General features: G+C 33.5%; 1 protein-coding gene across 3 annotated transcripts in view; it reads right to left on the reverse strand.

Moving 5' to 3' along the window:
• Positions 1-19258, reverse strand: part of Etv1 (ETS variant transcription factor 1) — an 89425-nt gene that overhangs the window by 17478 nt on the left and 52689 nt on the right. For all 3 annotated transcript variants that reach the window (XM_027932690.2, XM_027932689.3, XM_027932688.2), the window contains 2 exons: positions 18080-18327; positions 1491-1559 (listed from right to left, as the gene is read on the reverse strand). In XM_027932690.2, the coding sequence (XP_027788491.1) occupies positions 1491-1559; positions 18080-18327 (317 nt within the window). The remainder of the gene's footprint in view (positions 1-1490; positions 1560-18079; positions 18328-19258) is intronic.

The raw sequence follows: 19258 nt of genomic DNA on the forward strand, positions 1-19258 counted from the left end.
TTGGCAAACCTAGGATTTATAATGTATCAAGTCATTTTTAGTTTCCTTTAGTTTCCTTATTCAATAAGAAGAGAGTGAAATCAAAGTGAATTACTGGCATTTACTTTGCATTATTACTCTGTTGTTCTGGAACATATTATTTCACAATCCTACTTTCTTGTGAACAAGTATCTAGGTAGGTAATCTCATCTTTAATAGCCAAGATAGTTGGGGGGACTTTCTTTCTTTCTTTTTTTTTTTTCTGTAACATAACTTAGTCTACAGAGAAATTGCAAAATAAATTCCAGCTTTCCATAATCATTTTTTCTCTTCCAAATATTCTTGACTGTGGTTCTTAATCCAACTGTTGTTGTCTTTAATTACCAGGAACAAATTTCAGCTGGGCATGGTGGTACATGGTGGCTCAGGCCTGTAATCCCAAAGACTGAGGAGACTGAGATAGGAGGATTGCAAGTTCCAGGCCAGTCTCGGCAATTTAGCAAGATCCATGTCTCAAGATTAAAAGTAAAAAGAACTAGGTGATGCAGCTCTGTAATAAATTGTCCCTGGGTTCAATCCCAGTACACACATACACACACAAATAAACAAATAAATAAATAAAAATTTAAAAAGAAGAAAAGAAATTTCACATAGTTTATAGTTTTTTTTCTCAAGTGTATTAATCTCTTTGGTTGTTACATACTAGTAATATCAGCAATGATAATGACATTGCATTTGTGCAAAATTGGGTCTCAAATATTTTGGATTTACCATTTTATTCTATCCTTTAAACCTCCATTAATATCATCCAAGTAAAATAACCAATAATAGATCTCATGTAAAAGGATGCATCTAGGTTTTACTGAAGAAACAGTGTTTAGGTCAAGAACTATTCACATATTTCCAGAAATCCTTTAGTGGGGATGATAGCCAGATGGAATCACTTTTATCTACTACTTTGCAGATGTCAAAGTCTGTTAGAGCAAAACTTTCCCACCGTGGTTACCACAAAATACAGCTGCAATAAAAACTCCTCTAGGCCTCTTATGTGAAATCCCATTCTTAACAATTACTTGTCCAACTATGTAAAATCCAGGATCGTTAAAACTACATGTTTTATCAAGAAACAGACCCGTGACTTAAGTCTGTAAATGCAAACCTGAATATTACTCAAAGATCATTTCAGTAGACTGCAAGTGCAGTAAGGTGAGCTGATCTATAAAGCAGAAGTTCTAACTCAAAAGAATGTGGTTGTTGCAAAAAATGAACACAGAAATGCACTTTTCAGCTGTTTCTATGTACATGACTCACGTTAACAACCAAACACAAGGTATCATGACCCGAAAAATCTTCCTTTTACTTTAAAAATATAAAGTTTTAAAATAATGGTTTAGGGAGCATGAACGAGTTTTCTATAAGCATATCAATGGTTCATTAAATGATCCCATATTTGGAATGTCCAATTATTTTTAACAATATTAACACAGAATTTCAAGTATGTAAGGACTTACCTTCTGTTCTGCTGGGATGAGCCAGGAAGCCTTCTTGCCTCATGTAAATGGAGTGGCAGCTAGGCACTTCTGAAAGAGGAAGCAGCATTGGTCAAAGCTGGGTGTGAAGCTGAAAGGACACTGCTGTCAGTGGACAGGGTGCAGACAAACAGAAAGTTACAGAAACTGGCACAAGTCCCCATGAGAAGAACCTGTCAACCCGTGGTCAACATTTCCAGTGGGGCCCACAAACAAAACAGAAGAATGAGTATATCATGGTGAACACTGATTCTCTGGAACAGGCTCATAAATTTGAAGTTTACCAAAATCAACCTTGATCAAGTTCAGTTTTAACAGCATCTCCAAATGAAGGTAATAATGTTCTTCAAATAGTATCCTGAGTTATGTTTTGGGGATACTTATATAATAAATTTATGTATCTCCTGGCTGCCTATATGCAAAGCAGAAATCAACAAATGGTTTGCCCATAGTTTATTTCATGAACACAAGGTAGAAATAAGTATGATAAAATAAAACAGTTAAATTTCTTAAAACTTTTAAGGTGACTGCTATTGCTATTGACTGGCTTTTTCATCTTAAGAATATAGGTCAAACTAAAAGCCACTAAGAATCTAAAAACAGAGATAGAGCAACTTCATAGCAAATACGTATTATCCTAAATGTGAAGCTTTGCCTACATGACTATGGCATTTAATTCCTGAGAAAATAAACTTGAATAATGGGTACACCTGGATCATAATGATGGCTCCAAATTTAAATTGTCTAATAGTTTAGAAATGGGAGAAAGGAAATAAGTATACATTAGAGACAATGGATTAAAATTCAAGTCATTCTCTTACTATTAATTAAGCTGCATAAATTTTTACAAACCATTTTGTGTCTATGTTTCCTTCCTTCCTTCCTTTTTTCTTCCTTCCCTCCCTCCTTCCTCCGTCTTCCCTCCCTCTTACAAGGGATTGAACCCAGGGGTGCTTAACTGCTAAGTCACATCGCCAGCCCATTTTCTATTTTATTTAGAGACAGGGTTTCTCTCAGTTGCTGAGGCTGGCTTTGAACTCATGATTCTCCTGCCTCAGCCTCCTGAGCTTCTGGGATTACAGGTGTGTACCACTGTGACTAGTTTGTGTCTATATTTCTATAAAGCAAAGAGTTGGGTCTGGTGATTCCTGAAATCAATTACAGCTTCCCCCAAGTTCCTTGATTCTGAATATAGATGTTCACTCACATAAAGAGAGGTAGATCAATGGTGAAGCAGTGAACCTCAGGACCTTCCACTTTTGTAAGAGTCCCTTTTGAGGTCCTGTACTTCATTTTGGATTTGCCATTTTACTTTCTTCTTCTTAAAGAGGAATTCACCAAATTTTTACATGTTTTAGTTCCAACAAACCTATGCCCAACCCAGTGTATAGCAACTACAAGTTCTGCAGGAAAGTATAAACATGTGTTCAGATAATTTCTATCTTCTGTATGTCTGTATGCATTACTAAAGTTTTCTTAACAACATGTACAAAAATAAGCTTAAAAATGCATATAAAAATGCACTACTTGACACAAAAAGTCTTCTTTGCCATCACTTGTGATAAATAGATGACCCCTGAAAAAGTAATGATAAACATTTAAAGGAATTGGAACCCAAAGGCCCTTATCTCTTCATAACCATCCAGCTATACACCAAGTTGGTTACAATAGATAGCACTATTTTCTGACCCCAGGGGGATCTGGAATGTTCCATTTTTTAAATTCGACATATTTAAAAAACTTTGTCTACTGATGGATGATGAGGGGGGTGTCTACTGATGAATGTCAACCACAATGAGGGATTTTGCTCATGGAAAAAAATTTTATCTAACATGGTTTAAATAAAAAACATCATAATGGCAATCCATAATACTAACAACATTTAAATGTATGAAGGAATTAATATCTTTCAAGTTGAAAATACTATAAAATTCATTATCAAATATTTCATTATAATATGCTTTCTTTTTATAAAGTGTTATAGAGCATATAATTCTCACTCTACACAAGGCAGAGTTAACCCTGTGTCCAGACATCAGCATGTATAACAGGGTAGTAATATAGTTGATCTTTTGTGTTGCTAAATAGTGGAGCAATCCATTTTATCCCAACTTTTTAAAAACAATGACACTTCAAATTAATTTTTCGTGTTATTCTGATTTATTACCAGGCATAAGGTCGCTGGCAGCAGCTGGGCTGGAAGGGACAGTGTTAATGACAGCCATCAGCTCCACAGCTGCTCCGAGGCAAGCATTTTGTTGTACCAATGTTGACACCCTGCCACAAAATACTTTTACTGACTGCTGCACACCTGGAACACGGCTGTAAAAACAGCTGGTTGACTCTGGAGGTGGCTAGAGGAAAATACATAGGCTAAATTCTATTACAGTAAGTGTGACTAAATACAGTCTTGAGTTCCCACAGGGGGAGAAAAGAAGGAAGAGAGAAAATGCAACATTATTGAGAAATCTGCTATTCAAAGCTGACGCACACCTTATAAAAGTGTTCTAATATAACACAAACTAACATAATCCTGGGAAAGGATTATGACATCAAAGATAAGATGCTGAATTTCACTGTAACACTCATGTATCTGTTGAATTAGCTGATTTGTTCTCCACTGTATTTTTACTCTATTAAGAGTCTTCAAAAATTCTAACAATTCATCTATGATATTGAAAATATACTCATTTAAATTCATAATAAACTGATAATCATATAATAAGGCTCAAGCCAATATAATTATATTTCCAAAGGCCTATTTTATGATCTAAATTCTAAAAAAAAAAAAAAAAAGCAATGAATAACAATTTAGGAAATACATGTATGAGAATATAATTGTGTTTTTACCAATTCCTCCTACTGGCTATTACACCCTAGGGTAAATGAAATTAACATCTAGCTCTTAAAATTGAGACACTTGGCTAGCGTTGTTTAAATCCAGTCTATCCTTAAATCGGTATCCTTTTTATGGTCCAGAGAAGCCTGAAAAAATATGGCTAAGAGGCTTATTCCCATAAAGTAACTAAAGTCATGTTATCCTAAAGTGATATCAGTTAATTTATGACTATCAGAGTGGGTCAGACTCTAATCAAATTGTAGAAACATTTCCAAAGTGATTATTCAATCAAATGACTAACATGGTTAATTAGGAGCCATAAACATTGCTCTGAAGTTCATCAAAGTAATGACTTGCCCAGAAAAATTACTGCTAATTAAATTGCCTGCTGCTTTCATTTCTACCTTATCTAATAAAAAATCCAACTGACGAAGTTTGGCATTATATTTTAACTTTTGCTAAATGCTCAACTAAGATTCAAACTAGCTAAGCGGCCACTTCAAAGGCAAACGTTTTGTGGTAGGGAATGGAGGCACTGCATATATATTCACTTCTGTTTTTTCATGAAATAAAACTTGAAAAATTTAACAATAATAATAATAAGCTGTGGTTTAACCTATACAAAATGTTAAGATGACAGCATATTTGCACTGTCCTATTGTGCATTCTTGGTTTTTTTTTTTTTTTTTTGGTACTGGGGTCAAATCCATGGATGCTTAACACTGAGCTACGTTCACAGAGCTTTTTTGTATTTTGTTTGGAAATAGGGTCTCGCTAAGTTGTTTAGGGCCTCCTAAATTGCTGAGGTTATCTTTTAAACTCACAATCCTCCTGCCTCAGCCTCCCAAACTGCTGGGATTACAGAGGTATGCTACCATGCTTAGCTCTCTGGATTATAATTTTAAGATCACTAGTATAGCACAGTGATTCCAAATAAGCACTTTGTCATCTAACACATATGATTCTGAATCTCGTATCTGACATTTCAGGGCAGTATATGGCATTTTGTTAGTTATTTGACATCATCAACTCACAATCTCCTCAACTGTAAAATGAGAATACTAATATTGATATTAGTTTTTTGAAAGACCCCGAGGGGTAAATCAGGTACAACACTTCCCACAGTATCTGCACACAGTAGGAATTTGACACATGGAACTTATTATTAACAACAGAACCTGTTTTAAGTGATCCTCACAAGTAGCCACACAGAATAAAGAATAGCACTTAAAACTAAGAATAATTTTACATCCAAATAATTTTGTATCTAAGTTTTTATCCAAATTTGATGTGCAAATATATATATTTATATATTTGTCTTCACAGTATTTGAACCCAGGGATGCTCTACCACTGAACATCCCCAGCCTTTTCTACTATCTATTTTGAACAGGTTCTCACTAAGTTGCATGGTTTGGCCTCAAACTTGTGATCTTCCAGCCTCAGCCTCTCAGTTAGCTGGGATTTCATGCATGCAGCACCACATCTGACTGAATATTGTTCTTAAATCATATAAGATGCTTGATTTGTGTGGTTTTTTAAAGTTATTCCTAAATATTCTGTACAAATCTATCAATCTTTGACACTAAAATATGCTGATTTAGAATTCATAATAAATTTATGATTTATACAGTAAACCTCCAAATCTGCATTAGATTTTTTTTAAACACCTGAGTATATATCTTTTAAATTTCTTTTTTACAATATTAGCCCTTAATGTTTGTTCTTAAATAATATTGGTTCAAAAAGTTTTACATTCTATTTATAAATTATGAAAAATAAATGTAAGGCTTTTTAGTTAGTTAGAAACTGGTGGATCAAAGAGCTCTATAACATGACATTAGTACTGACCAAATCAGCTTGCAGAAATTAAACTGCCTACAATTTGTTACAGATGAGTTCATGGTGATGAAAGCTGATCTAATATGCTCCAAAAATTCAAAGCAGTGAAGCACTGCCATCATTTTAATGTACTGGTTAATGTAGGTACAGTTTAAAAAGAATTAACATAAATGAACACTCCAAACTACCAGATTTGGTTAGACTTCACTTTCAGTAATATTATTAAAGTCATTTTTGTTCAAATTAAGACATGCAGGCAAGAACCTTAAAAAAAAAAAAAAAGTTGCTTTCTCTGTCTCTTGACTTGCATTTTAAAGCTGTGCTGGTAAACATAATACCGATCTGGGAAGCCTTACCCAAGCTTTGACCACAACGTGCAGTTGTAAATTTGCACATGTAATACTGCTGGGCACTCCTCTGATTTGCATATTTGCTGCCCAGTTGTACAAAATGAAAATTCCCCTTCAGGGCATCGTTTGCCTAAAGTTTCTAAAAGCTACATCAGGACACAGCAGAAAGAAAAGATCTACACAGGTTACTGAAATCTCTTTGTTATAAAACAGGTGCAAAAATGGGATTATTTGTATCATAAACTCTGAACAGGGAAGAAAACAACTACCTTTCATGTGATGCTTCTCATTAAATTCCTGTAGCAATAATCTGTGTATAACTTAAGATTTTAAATTTCCTAAAGTAAATGAGAAATCCCAGAAAATAGAAGTTCAACGTTGTATTTTACTGTGGTTTTGCTTTTGTGCAAGTGTACACTGCAAAGATAGATTGATTATACACTCGACTGACTCCTTGTAGAGTTATGTGACAAAATCCAGTCCACAAAAACTGGTTCACTGCATATTGATGTTTGAAGACAATTTGACACATTAAATATCAAGAACCAAAATGTGTTATGTAAAACATACCTTTGAAATTGTCGTGTACTTGATTTTAAAAAGTGTGTTTACAGGTTTGTGTGTGTTCTATACATACCTAGACGAGTAAACAAGCTTTGTTTTTTATTGTTCAACAAACTGCCAAAAATATATCTATTATCTCAAGAAACATTAATTAAAAAAAAACTAATGATACTAATCTCACTCAACAAATGTGAATATTATGACATTATCTTATCAATATTTTCTCTCTTCAACTTTGTACATACTGTTTGTTATTTTCCTGGTACTCTCACAGATCACATATAAAACCTTAAAGTTTTCTGCATAAGTAACACCAAGCTTATGAAGATATGATAAAACGCAAATGCAGAAACATCCTCACTACAAGTTTCTTCTGCTTTCACATGTGCCAATTTAGATTTGGTATAATCAATCAAGAAAGCTCTTATTTTATAATGTTTCCGAAAAGGGATGCTAATGGCAAAGAATTTTTTATATCCATTCTGTATTTTACACCACTCTGTTGTAGAACAAACCTAAAAGTAATTAACTTCAAAATAACATTCAGGTTTTCTGAGACCTATTTGTGACCAGTCACAAAACTCTGTGAACAAAATATCTCCATCTTGAAGAAGGCAGGGGGAGATAGACATGATTTTAAGAAGGGAGTGATGAATTTGGTATTACCTCACTCAAACTTAGATGAGATCTTTCTCTTTAGGGTTTTCAGTGAACTGTGAATACAGAAAATATAAAATCTGCAGAGCTATTTCTCCACCACAGCCTAGGTGCATTAAATCTATTCCTAATAGACTTTGAAGGCAGAGAACAATGTTAGACTTTACTTGCCCATGATAGTGTTTGTAAAATGAAGGAAGGAGAAGTACATAATGTAGCTAAACAAATTCAGATGTTTTTGAAACATAAAGGCTGAATAGCATCAAATAACAGTATAGAATTGTACCTATGAAATCACAAATTTCCCATACAAATAAGGAGCAGATACAAACAGATTGATTTATCTGGTTTACTAGGCTCAGAAATGTACAGGTTTTACAAGCCTGTGATGGTTTGAATAAGATGGAGTTTAAAATGACATTGAAGTGATAGGAAACACAAGTATATTTTGACTTGGTAATTATTAGGTCTTACCATACTCTGACAATTAACAGAAGCTTAAAAGAAAACATAAGGGAGGATGCCATTTGTGGTCACAATGGATCACAAAAATATTATGAAGTCATGGAGGATTTAATTCGAGATTCAGTCCCCAGTTGTCACCTGTTAGAATCCACACAATTAGCAACAAACACATCATGGTAAGCTTTGTCCTCTGGGTTTCATTTCTCCTTGAATCCCTACAACATCCAGATAATTTATTCTGTTTGCTTTGAACATGAATACAACCAGTAAGTTCAGGACAGCTGTTTTCCTGTCAGAAACAGTAGAACAGAACAGTTTCTATCTGAACTTACACTACATGAGTGCTTCTGCATAAGAAAATCTTTCTTGCTTTGTTTTATCCTCTAGACATGAATGTGCATTTTTAATTATTAGAAATAATAATAGAGAGGGCTGGAGTTGTGGCTCACTTGTAGAGCACTTGCCCAGCAGGTATGAGGCACTGGGTTCAATCTTCAGCACCACATAAAAATAAGTAAAATAAAGGTATTGTATTTATCTACAACTAAAAAAAAAAGTAAAGCAAAAAAGAAATAATAATGGCATCTTATTAAAGGGCCATTACTTTTCAAAAAATCCGTAGAAGTCAAGATAAATTCATGCCAAAAAAATTTCTTTGTTGTTTCCTGAACCCCTAATATGTGCCAGACACTTTACAAACATAACCACATTTAAGCCTATGAAAACACTAAGAGATGTGAATTATTAACCCCTTTTTATAAATAAGGAAATTGAGGACATGCTCCATATGACACAAATAGTAAATAGATGTCAAGCTCAGGATTTAGTACATTTTCAGTGTCATACAAAGTGGGTGGTTTTACTTTTCAATGCAAAGAATAAATAAAAAACAGATCACACAGATGAAGCAATAACTGTAGAGACCAGTACGTTAAACAGAAAGGTCACCAGAAAGAAGAGTTCAAAAATACTTCCCTAAGTCACAGAGAAGAATTAAATAAATCACAATGAAACATGCTTGCCATTCTTTCAATTTTGTTTTGCTTTATGATTCTTTTCATGTTGCTCTTTGAATTACCCACCCTTGTAAAAATTTCCAGAATGCATTAGAAATAATTAAATGGGAAGTTCATATATACCACATGCATACATGTACAGACAGAAAACAATAAGCATCTATTGAACCTGAGAAAGAGTCCTTAAAAATTATTTCAAGTTATTCAAATCCTAGATGGAAACATCTTGTGAAATAAAATAACTCCCTCATCCTATTACCTACGAAATAATTAACTCACTTAAGTATTGAAGCATAAAACATTTCATAACAATATTCTAAACCTAAAAACACATATCAAAAAATATGATATGTGTTTTTTTAAATTGCATTTTCTTCCCTTTTTTGTTCACATTCATGAAACCCACATAAATAGAAATATCCAAGCATGCATCCTTAAACTGTCTCATTTAATTTCAAACCTCACTCCTGCTTATAAAAACTGTTGTGTGCTCATTTCACCCACTGGCAGTAAGCAATTCTAGGCCTAAGTGTCCTGGTTGTTTTGTTTAAAAAGAAACTATAAATTACGAGCTATAAAAGTATACTCCACCCTCTTCTAATTCCCTTTTTCCAAGCTAGTACAACTAACAAGTAGATTATCCTTCCCTTCCCCCTTTCCTGCCTGAAATATTCAAGTTAGACAAACAGAGTGGGACTGAAATGACATATTTGAATGGAATTCAGACCCACCAGTTCCTGTTTATGTTTCTGATTTAAGAATGTTGTCTTCTCATTCACTATACATTAGGAATGGCAAGGCCATAATGGTATCAGGTTACAAGCAAGCAAGACCAATGGGCATTAATCTTCACTCCCAGTCAACTAGCAAAAGCAGCAGCTGATGGAACACTACACCCTCAGCTCTGTATAAATGGACATTCCAGGGAGTGAGACTGTGTGTGTGCACGCCTGCGTGTGTGCATGTGTGTGTTTCCTTTCAGTCTCCATTTTATGAATGAAACTCCAGGCTCTATAGAGTCCATTCATGTAGGAGGAATGCTTACAGGGCTCTGCCCCTAGGGATCAATCAGTCATGGGTAAAACTGATATGATTGGTTTAAGACAGCCTACAGCCTTCCATTACTGACTTAAAATGCAGTCCCTGTCCATTTGACCTGTGTTAATGCATAAAGAGTAAATCCAGATCGTACTCTCAATTCTCAAATCAAATCACTAGCCAATGCCACTTACTGTAACTGTAGATTTAGAGCATATTTAAGCATTTCTTAGAAAAACTGATATAGTAGACTGGAGTACTGGTTTGGGAGATTTGCAATTTTAACTCAGAAACAAACAAACAAACAAAAAACTCCTATGAATAAGACATGCCAAGCAATAAAAAGCAAAGTCAAATCCGGGGGCCAACCCATGACCTCTTTTATAATAACAAAATTAATTAGAAAGACAGAAAGATTCACTGTCACTTTTCACAATTGAAGCACCTAAAAATATCAGAGATTAAGTGATCTACTAGTCCACAAATCACTGGCTGAGTAAAAGAAAATTATCTTTGGATGTTGGAAAAATAGATAGGATGTCAACATTTTCTAAAGGATCAATAGCTCATTCTTTAAAATTCCCAAGTGTTTCTCCACTTGAATTTCTCTAAGCAATAGTTTCAGAGTTAGAAGGTAAAAAATAAGCTGGTGTGTTTCAGGAGAAAATGTAGCCTTAAGCAAATGATGCTTTGTAATGGAATAAGGCCAAGGCTCAGCCTTTGGGAGTGTTACATACCAGGTACAAAAAGCCAAAGTTCATGGAACCATAACCATCACTGTACTGGAAATTACTAAAGATGTTAATGCTTGAAAATAAAGTTTTTAGGGAGTAAAATAAGTTACAAATGAGCAATTATGGGAATGATTTATGAAAAGTCAGTCTTAGACTGAACAGTGTTAATTAAATATATAATGGCTTTTATCAGCCATCTTTAAGTTGGGATTTAACTCTGGAGTAAAGAAAACATTTCCATCTTCTAGTGACCTGAAGTCACATGGGAAAACAGTTGCAGTCCACAGTGCCTCTGTGAATCCCTCAACAAATGATCAAGGAAGTTTTGCTATGCTCATAGAAGCAAAAAAGAGAAACAAGGAAGTGGCCCCCTCATTTGTTTTAAGCCCATAAAGATTTATCTAATATGATATTATGAAAATTTAATATTTTACTCTGAATTTATAACATTTGTCAAGTAAAACAATAAAGTTATGGTCATATCTCAGAGCTCAAATTGAAATACCTGATACAAGAATGTGAAAAGAGAGTTTATAACCTACCTCAAAGAACAAAACAGAACAAACAACTACTGAAGAGTGAACATTCACTAAATTAGTAATTACTAATTAACAGATTTTCCTCAAGGCTTTAAGAACTATTCAGTATTCCTTTAGGAATTACTTTTTAAGATGGTTCAAAGATATGTAAATAAAAATGACAGCATGAATCTGAATATTTGCAAATGTAATATTGCATATTTTAAAACACTTTAATATGCTGTATAAGCTCCATTATTCAATATGTTTAAAATTGGATGACCATTAATACATGGACAATCTTGTAATTATTAGGGGCTGGATGTAATATCCATAATAGATTGGTTGGAGCAGTGGGAGCAGTGTTTATGCTAAAGCATAGATAGTCCCCAACATATGATGGTTCAACTTTATAATTTCAATCATTTCTATTAGAGAAATGTGGTATGATACTCTCTCAAGATGCTAGGGAATGGCATCAAGCCACAGCTACCAATCAGCCACACAATCTCAAGGGTAAATAGCCTATACTCTAGAGTGTACCATTGTTCAGCTATGTTGCATTAGTGACTTACAATGCATTATGGACTTAAAATATTTTCAACTTATGTTGAGTTTAGCAGGATGCAATCCATCATAAGTCAAGGAGCAATATTTGGAGTAGTTTGAGGTGTTAAGAGTTCTAGATACTGTGTTTTTTTATAATTTTAGGCCTTCCCTTTTACCTATAAGAACAAGGCAGTTCTTGTGATAGATTTGTCTTTGCACAAAAGAGAAGATAAACATTGGAAAGAACCCGGGACTTTCCCATCCCTCTTAGGGAATATGAGCAGAAAATACTGTCCCACTTCCTTCCCCACTTTATCTAAAAAGAATGCAACCATGATTTGGTTTTAAAAATCACTAAAATAGGAAAAAATAATTTCTTCAATATGAAATCACTGGATTGTAAGTCATATGTGAATGTTCAAGAAGGGGAAATTATGGATGATAGGCCTTCCATTTTGGAAATAATAAAGATTGCTAGTTTATGATGCCTGGGATGTTCAGGAGAAATATCTGTTATCTTTACTTCCTACATCCTGTGTCCCATCTAACTTTACTTGCATTTTTTAAAACAACTTCTTTTATAATCACTGCATTCTGTGTGTTTCTGGGACAATATTTTAGGCTGTTTATATGTGTCCCAATTGTTCGGAAAGGATGTAAGTAAATTTAGTAGCAAATATGTAGAGAGTCAATTTCCCTAGAATATATATTCTGTTTATAAATAATAAGAAATTGTTTTTTTAAAGTAACAGTTATTTCTGAGCTATTGCTACCCTATTAGAGTAACAAATGCAACAGTAACAATTTAAAGATAAAGCATACTGCGATTTTGAACTCTGAATTGTTATTTTTTAAAAAGTTTTTTGCAAGTTTAGTCAGTGGATTGAGGTTCTGGCAAATCATCTCCAAAGATATGAAGCACTATCTATTTATATTTGTATACAAATGCAGAAAATGAGCACATTATTCCTCCTGTTAACGATTTCATCTTATAACTCTAACTGCATGACCATATTATAAACTCTGTAAGGGGAAGCCCAAGCAGTGTTTACTAGAGGCATCGTTAAGAATGACTTCACTATTTCCTCTACTATTTGATTAGGATGAGTATCCACCAACACAGCAAAACAGAATAACATCTACAATATAAAAATCTTCCTCTTTTGCCATTTCAGAAATCCAGGAGCATTTAAATCTCTTCATTAAAGTGCCAGCTCAAGCCCCTGGGAACACCAGATATATCTGTCAGTTCTGACAGATGAAAGTTATACTTATTCCAGTTTTAACATATTTAAAATGGGGTTAATTTTTTTAGGACTTATTTCTCTTTAGTATTTACATCATCCTTTCTCTGCCTACACATAATTTTTCTACAAGCTTAGAAGAGATAATAATTTTTTAAATTTAAAAGTTTTTCTGCTGGCCTTTGTTAAAGTCCTAAAGTGATCAAGATGTCTCTGGGATACTTGCTGAATAATGGATGGAGCTAAAATGAAGAATGAAAAAGGCACACACTGTTCTTCCCAAACAACTTTCCTTACATCTGTTTTAGATACTGGAGTATCTCATAAGCTTACTTGTCAAAAGTGGATCCAGCTGACAGCAGTTTGAAACCCACTGTTCTAAGTCATCAAGCTATCAAGTATTTTAAGAAAGAAAGAGTCAGTTTCAGAAAGAAGACCCAGATAAACCAGTGTTCACACAAAGAATTACAGCTAGGTGGACCATTAATTTGTATCTTTTAAATAATTATTATTCACCCTTTTACAGAAGAATTTTTACAAAAGGCCACTTCTTTGATACTCTCGATTCTTAACAATGTTTGTGGTACATTTAAAAAATAAAAGTAGTAGGCATCTTAATCACTTATATAATTTGAGACTATGAATTTGCCTGCCTCCTCGAAGCAGTAAATACTTAACAATAAGAGTAAAATTTGGGAACCATCTAATATGAAATATACTTCTTCCCAAAGTGGAAAAGGCATCATCGCTTTATGGTGTTAAAGCAGGTGTCTTTATTTGTGGATCATGTAGAGAGCCTTTAAGAATTAAAAAAAAAAAAAAAAAAAAAGTCCAGATTGAGATAAATGATCAATAATGTATGTAACAAACTAAAATATTCCCCTTATTTTGAAAAACTACATAGAAAGAGAAACCATGAATTGTGCACTAAACTAAGAATCAGAAATTTTTTTTCATGGATTTGGGCCACTTCAGGGTATATCTATATTACTGAATGTAAGTTACTTAACTTGAATGAGCCTCTGCAATTTTATCTGTAAAACCTGGGTGTGGAGAGGGAATATAAAGTAGGTTTTCTCCAAGAGCTTTAATGGATATAAAGTTATTTGTAATTCTAGCAAACATCTATTTGCATCAATTTTTCCAATTAAAACAGGTCGAACATTTGCCACCAGTAAGTATTGTGCCTCCAATCAAAAGGCCTAATTCAGAGCAGCAGGAGTGACCCTATAAAAACAATTAAAAATGTAAAAACATTTTCTGCAGTAGATATGTAGGTTTGCCCCTGAAGTCTTCTATTTCTTCTTCTACATAAGCTTAACTTTCCCCATCTTCTTACTTCAGCAACTTTCCTCTTGCCCCTAAATTTCTTTTTTCACCCTCTTCGTTCCCAACTCTTTGATCACACTGTTCCCACCACCTCGCTGAAAAGAATCTTTTAAACTAATGGGAGCAATAGAATAGACTTCAAGGCCAAAATAACATATTAATATATTACCCCTCCAACCAACTCCTAGGTTAAGATTCTTAATATACCCCAAGCGTATATTATTAATATATACTAATTATAACTATATATTAATATATATGCTAATATATTATTAATATATATACTAATGGTGGGATCACAAGCACTGTGGGCAGATGAACATGAACCCCACCAAGCATCATATTAATTTTCCTTTCTTCCTCTAAGGTGGTCCTGGACCCAGACTAATAGAAGAGTCATTTAGGTTTGCAACATATGAGTCTATATAATGCCATCTTTTCACTTATAAGAATAATATGATTAAAATTTGAATACTTCTTCAACTCTAAGTGAGATGATTTAAAACAGAAAAGTAATAAAGGCTTATTCTGTCTGAATAGGAGAGCAATGAAGAGGAAAGAACTTCGTAAATAATCAAAAGATACAAATCACCTGTCATCATCACCCAGTATTTCTGTATTGAGCCTTATTTTGCAACTCATGTGCCTTGCTTGTTTTTATTAACTCAAGAGCCTCATTTTATTAAATATTTTAAAAACATGACTTCTAATGGCTGTGTAATATTTCTTTTGTTGTAGCCTTAACTTATTTTACCATTCACCCACTCTATACTTGAAATATTTCACTCTCTTTTTGTCTGTCTCTCTCAAATATTCATCGGATATCCCTCGCTATTTCCAGCATAAATTCCTGAAAGTAAATTACCTGATCAAAGTATATGAACATTATATGCTAATATTTTCTTACAATCAAAATTTTATTTCATGTGCCAACAACTGCCTCAAACATCACCCTAAGCTATCAAAAAATTAAAGTAAATGAAATAATACATAATGCCAACCAATTAACACATACAACTTTAATATATTGTCATAAGTATTTAAAATATCTGCTTCATTGGGCACTCTGAGCCTGCAAAACCACATGGATATGAAAATGGGTGAATACCCAAGACATTACGAAATGAGACACGGTATATGGACTCTGCATAAACCACTCCAAATGAATCACTTGACACATGTAACTCTTTATGTGGTCACTTGACAATAGAGCAAAAAAATCAAATTAAAACAAAAAAGATCATGTTGCATTTGGAAAAGTCCAACAACAAACAAAAACCCTATGCACTGCTTTATGAAGCACTACTGAGCTAGAAGAGGGAAGGAAAGCAACATTAGTAGATACATTGTATAGGAAGTTTTAATACAATATCAAGATATTATTATGATCACACTGTACTAGCTCACCAAATTGGCTTCTTAAATATCTATTTTTTTTATCTCTTCTCTGTCTTCTGGTCCAAGTATTTTTCTCATGTCCTGAGGAAAAATGTCTACTCTAGTAACATAATATTTAGAATTTTTTATCTTAAATATTCAGTACTTGATTTTGCGTTCCTGTAATTATAATTATAACTAATAGACCTTCCATTTCCCATGTCATAATTAATGTCAGGCTTTATTAGAGCACAATTATGCCATCTTTACCCTTACAAGGCATCTTTTATTGTTACAACATTTATGGTATACTGAATTAGGCAATAAAGGATCCAAGAGGCCTTCTCAAAGGATAACCTTTGGATCATATATGCTGAGTTAACTGACTTAGAATATGTAAAATATTTCCTAATGTGCTGTGTGTTCAACACCAATAGCTAAAGAAAGCAAGCAGGTACTCAGGGATAAATATATTAGATTTCCTAAGTTATTCTATATGCTCTCAGCAAAGGTGAAAAAAACTAATGACAACAAAACAAGTTATCTAGTTCATACTTTTTGATTGCAATATATAAACAGAGGTATCAATTTCAGACAGCAATTTGGTGGTTAAAATATATATTGTGATACTGAAAGATTAAATTTTTCATAGACACTGGTGATACTGTTACAACATTTCTTTTAAATCATATCCAAAAATTCCATCTTTACCATTTAACCCTTCAAATAAAACAAAACTGAATTCTATTGGCAACATTGAAATTAGAATTCAAAGGTGGTAAATATAAATTTAAATATAGCTAAAAGGGGAGAAAATAGCATAACTTGATAGTTTCTCAATTTAAACAAGAAGTTTAAAAGTCTTTTGCAATATATATGAAACACTTAGAAGAATGCCCTATGGACCTTTAAAATGTGATGATGGGTTGTGCTTTTAAAGCTTATGAGTTACAGATTCTGTACTTCTGAAGGTCACACAGTGAAGTCCACGAGATAAGATGTATGGTCCACAAATAATGGAATTGACTATTTCAGTACCAGCTCTTTTATTTTTATTCTCATTAGAATCCTTAAATTTCTTTTTCATTTCATTTATATCTCCTCAAAAATAGTGATAAATGCTCAATACTATGCAACATATAATTGTGTATGTAATATAAAAACAAGATGATATATAAGGAGAAAATCACAGAATCAAGAAAGGAGTTTCAACATTACTTTTTTGGTATTATACATATAAATATTTATAAAAATCATTTCTAGAACACACAAAAAACTTTTTAAATGCTATGATATACAAATTCTTTGGAATGATTATTTGGGCTAATTTATGTATTTTCCATGAAGAGTTTCTTGAAGTATTGATAAATGAAAAAAATACTGCAGCAAATTAAGAGATGAATTTAGTACTTTTTCTAAAGTCTCTAGATTGAATGTTAGCAAATTGATATTAACATTTGAAATAGATCTTAAGCCTTTCTAGTTTCAGAAAGACCCTCTCCTTCCTTGACAGACTACACTTTTTAGTACTTTCTAACTCACTAAGACAAAGCTAAACTCCATAAATGAAACATAAATCTGTGTTTTGCTATTCCTGTCCTAATCTCTAAGAATTCTTACTTATGGACCCTTGGAGTCTTCAACACCAATAAAATTTTAAGTTATAAACAATAAATGCCCAGTACAGAAGAGTACTGCTTTATGGGAACACTGTTTTTAAATAGCACTGTAGTAACAAAATAGGAAAAAAATAGAATCAATAATAATTCAATGTTACTCTCTTGGGACTCAGAGTATGCATAATTTTATAAATCGCATTTTTCTTTGAACTGATTTAATTTCCAGACACTATTTTGACCATCTGCTCATGCCAAAATGGTTTGATAGTCCAACCCTTCACATGAAGAGGAAGTTTCGAATAAGGGATAAAACCAGAAAGAACCCATTTAAAAATGACCAGGAGCCATCCAGTTTGACAACAATAATAAACAAATCGACAAGGGAAGTAAAAAGATGATTTACGTGTAATTCCATCAAAGCACAGGCCTACCTGAATCATATGCAAAGTCTCTGGGTTCCTGTTTAATCATCAGAGGAGGGGGGAAGCTTTGGCTGGCGGCACCTCCAACCATGGTGTTATGTTCATATACTGGGTCATGGTACTCCTGCTTAAAGCCCTGTGGTGGGAAGGGGATGTTTGGCTCAGACATCTGGCGTTGGTACATAGGACGTCCTTCCCTTGGCATTGTCGGCAAAGGAGGAAAGGAATTACAGGGTTCAGAAAGCTGGCGGCGAAATCTGGGGAATGAAAGAGTATGTTTCAGATAAGGTGGTAATACCGAATATTCTTTAAAATACCAGTAGAATTTTTATCTGCTTAGTGAATGAACATATTACCTACTAACTGAAGTGTAAACATTTAATGCACACTAGATTTCTCTTCCTATGACTTCTAATTATACAATGACTTGTTTTCACCTTCTAATTTATCCCTTATAGCATAGTTTTGGTATATTTTCAATTTAAAGGTGTATTTTGAGTAGAGAAGAGAACAGTGAACTATTTTGAGTAAATCTGGATACTAACTGCTAAAATGCCCAATATTAAGTCAATTGGATCATTTACATACCTTCCACAGGAAAAGGTTTTCACATATCTATCTATCTATCTATGTGTGTGTATATATATATATATATATATATATATATATATATATATATGAAAAAGCATGAAGAACAGAGTCTTTCTCAGACTGAATCTTCAGTCTTTTAACCGTTATCAAACTAAACAAAAACCTAATTATTCATTCTCCTTCTGTGATCAACAGTTTTTGAGGAAGCAAGATAGCAATGATTCCCTTCTTAAATCACTAGGATTTTTAATTCTTCAACAATGTCCTAGCTAACAGTATGTTCTAGTAAGAAATAAAACTTGGCATCATGAGGAGTTAAATCCAACCCGTTTTTTAAGAGACCACTTTTTTTTTCCTGTCAAATAGCAACACAGAACATACCAGCTTCCAATTTGCTTCAAATAGGCTGTCAGTTTGATAAAAATAAGCATAAATATACAGCCAACCACCAAAGATGTAGATAACATGCAATGAGCAGATTTGGAGCAAGTCGGACTGAAAGGTCCTCTGAATGTCCTGAGGCCTTGGCAGAAGGCTGAAAATGAGTTCTGTGCTCCTTTCATTCTTGGTTACACTGTGTAACGATTGGCTGATCAC

This window comes from Marmota flaviventris, chromosome 1 (genome assembly GCF_047511675.1).
Source record: "Marmota flaviventris isolate mMarFla1 chromosome 1, mMarFla1.hap1, whole genome shotgun sequence".
Taxonomy (NCBI): Eukaryota; Metazoa; Chordata; class Mammalia; order Rodentia; family Sciuridae; genus Marmota; species Marmota flaviventris.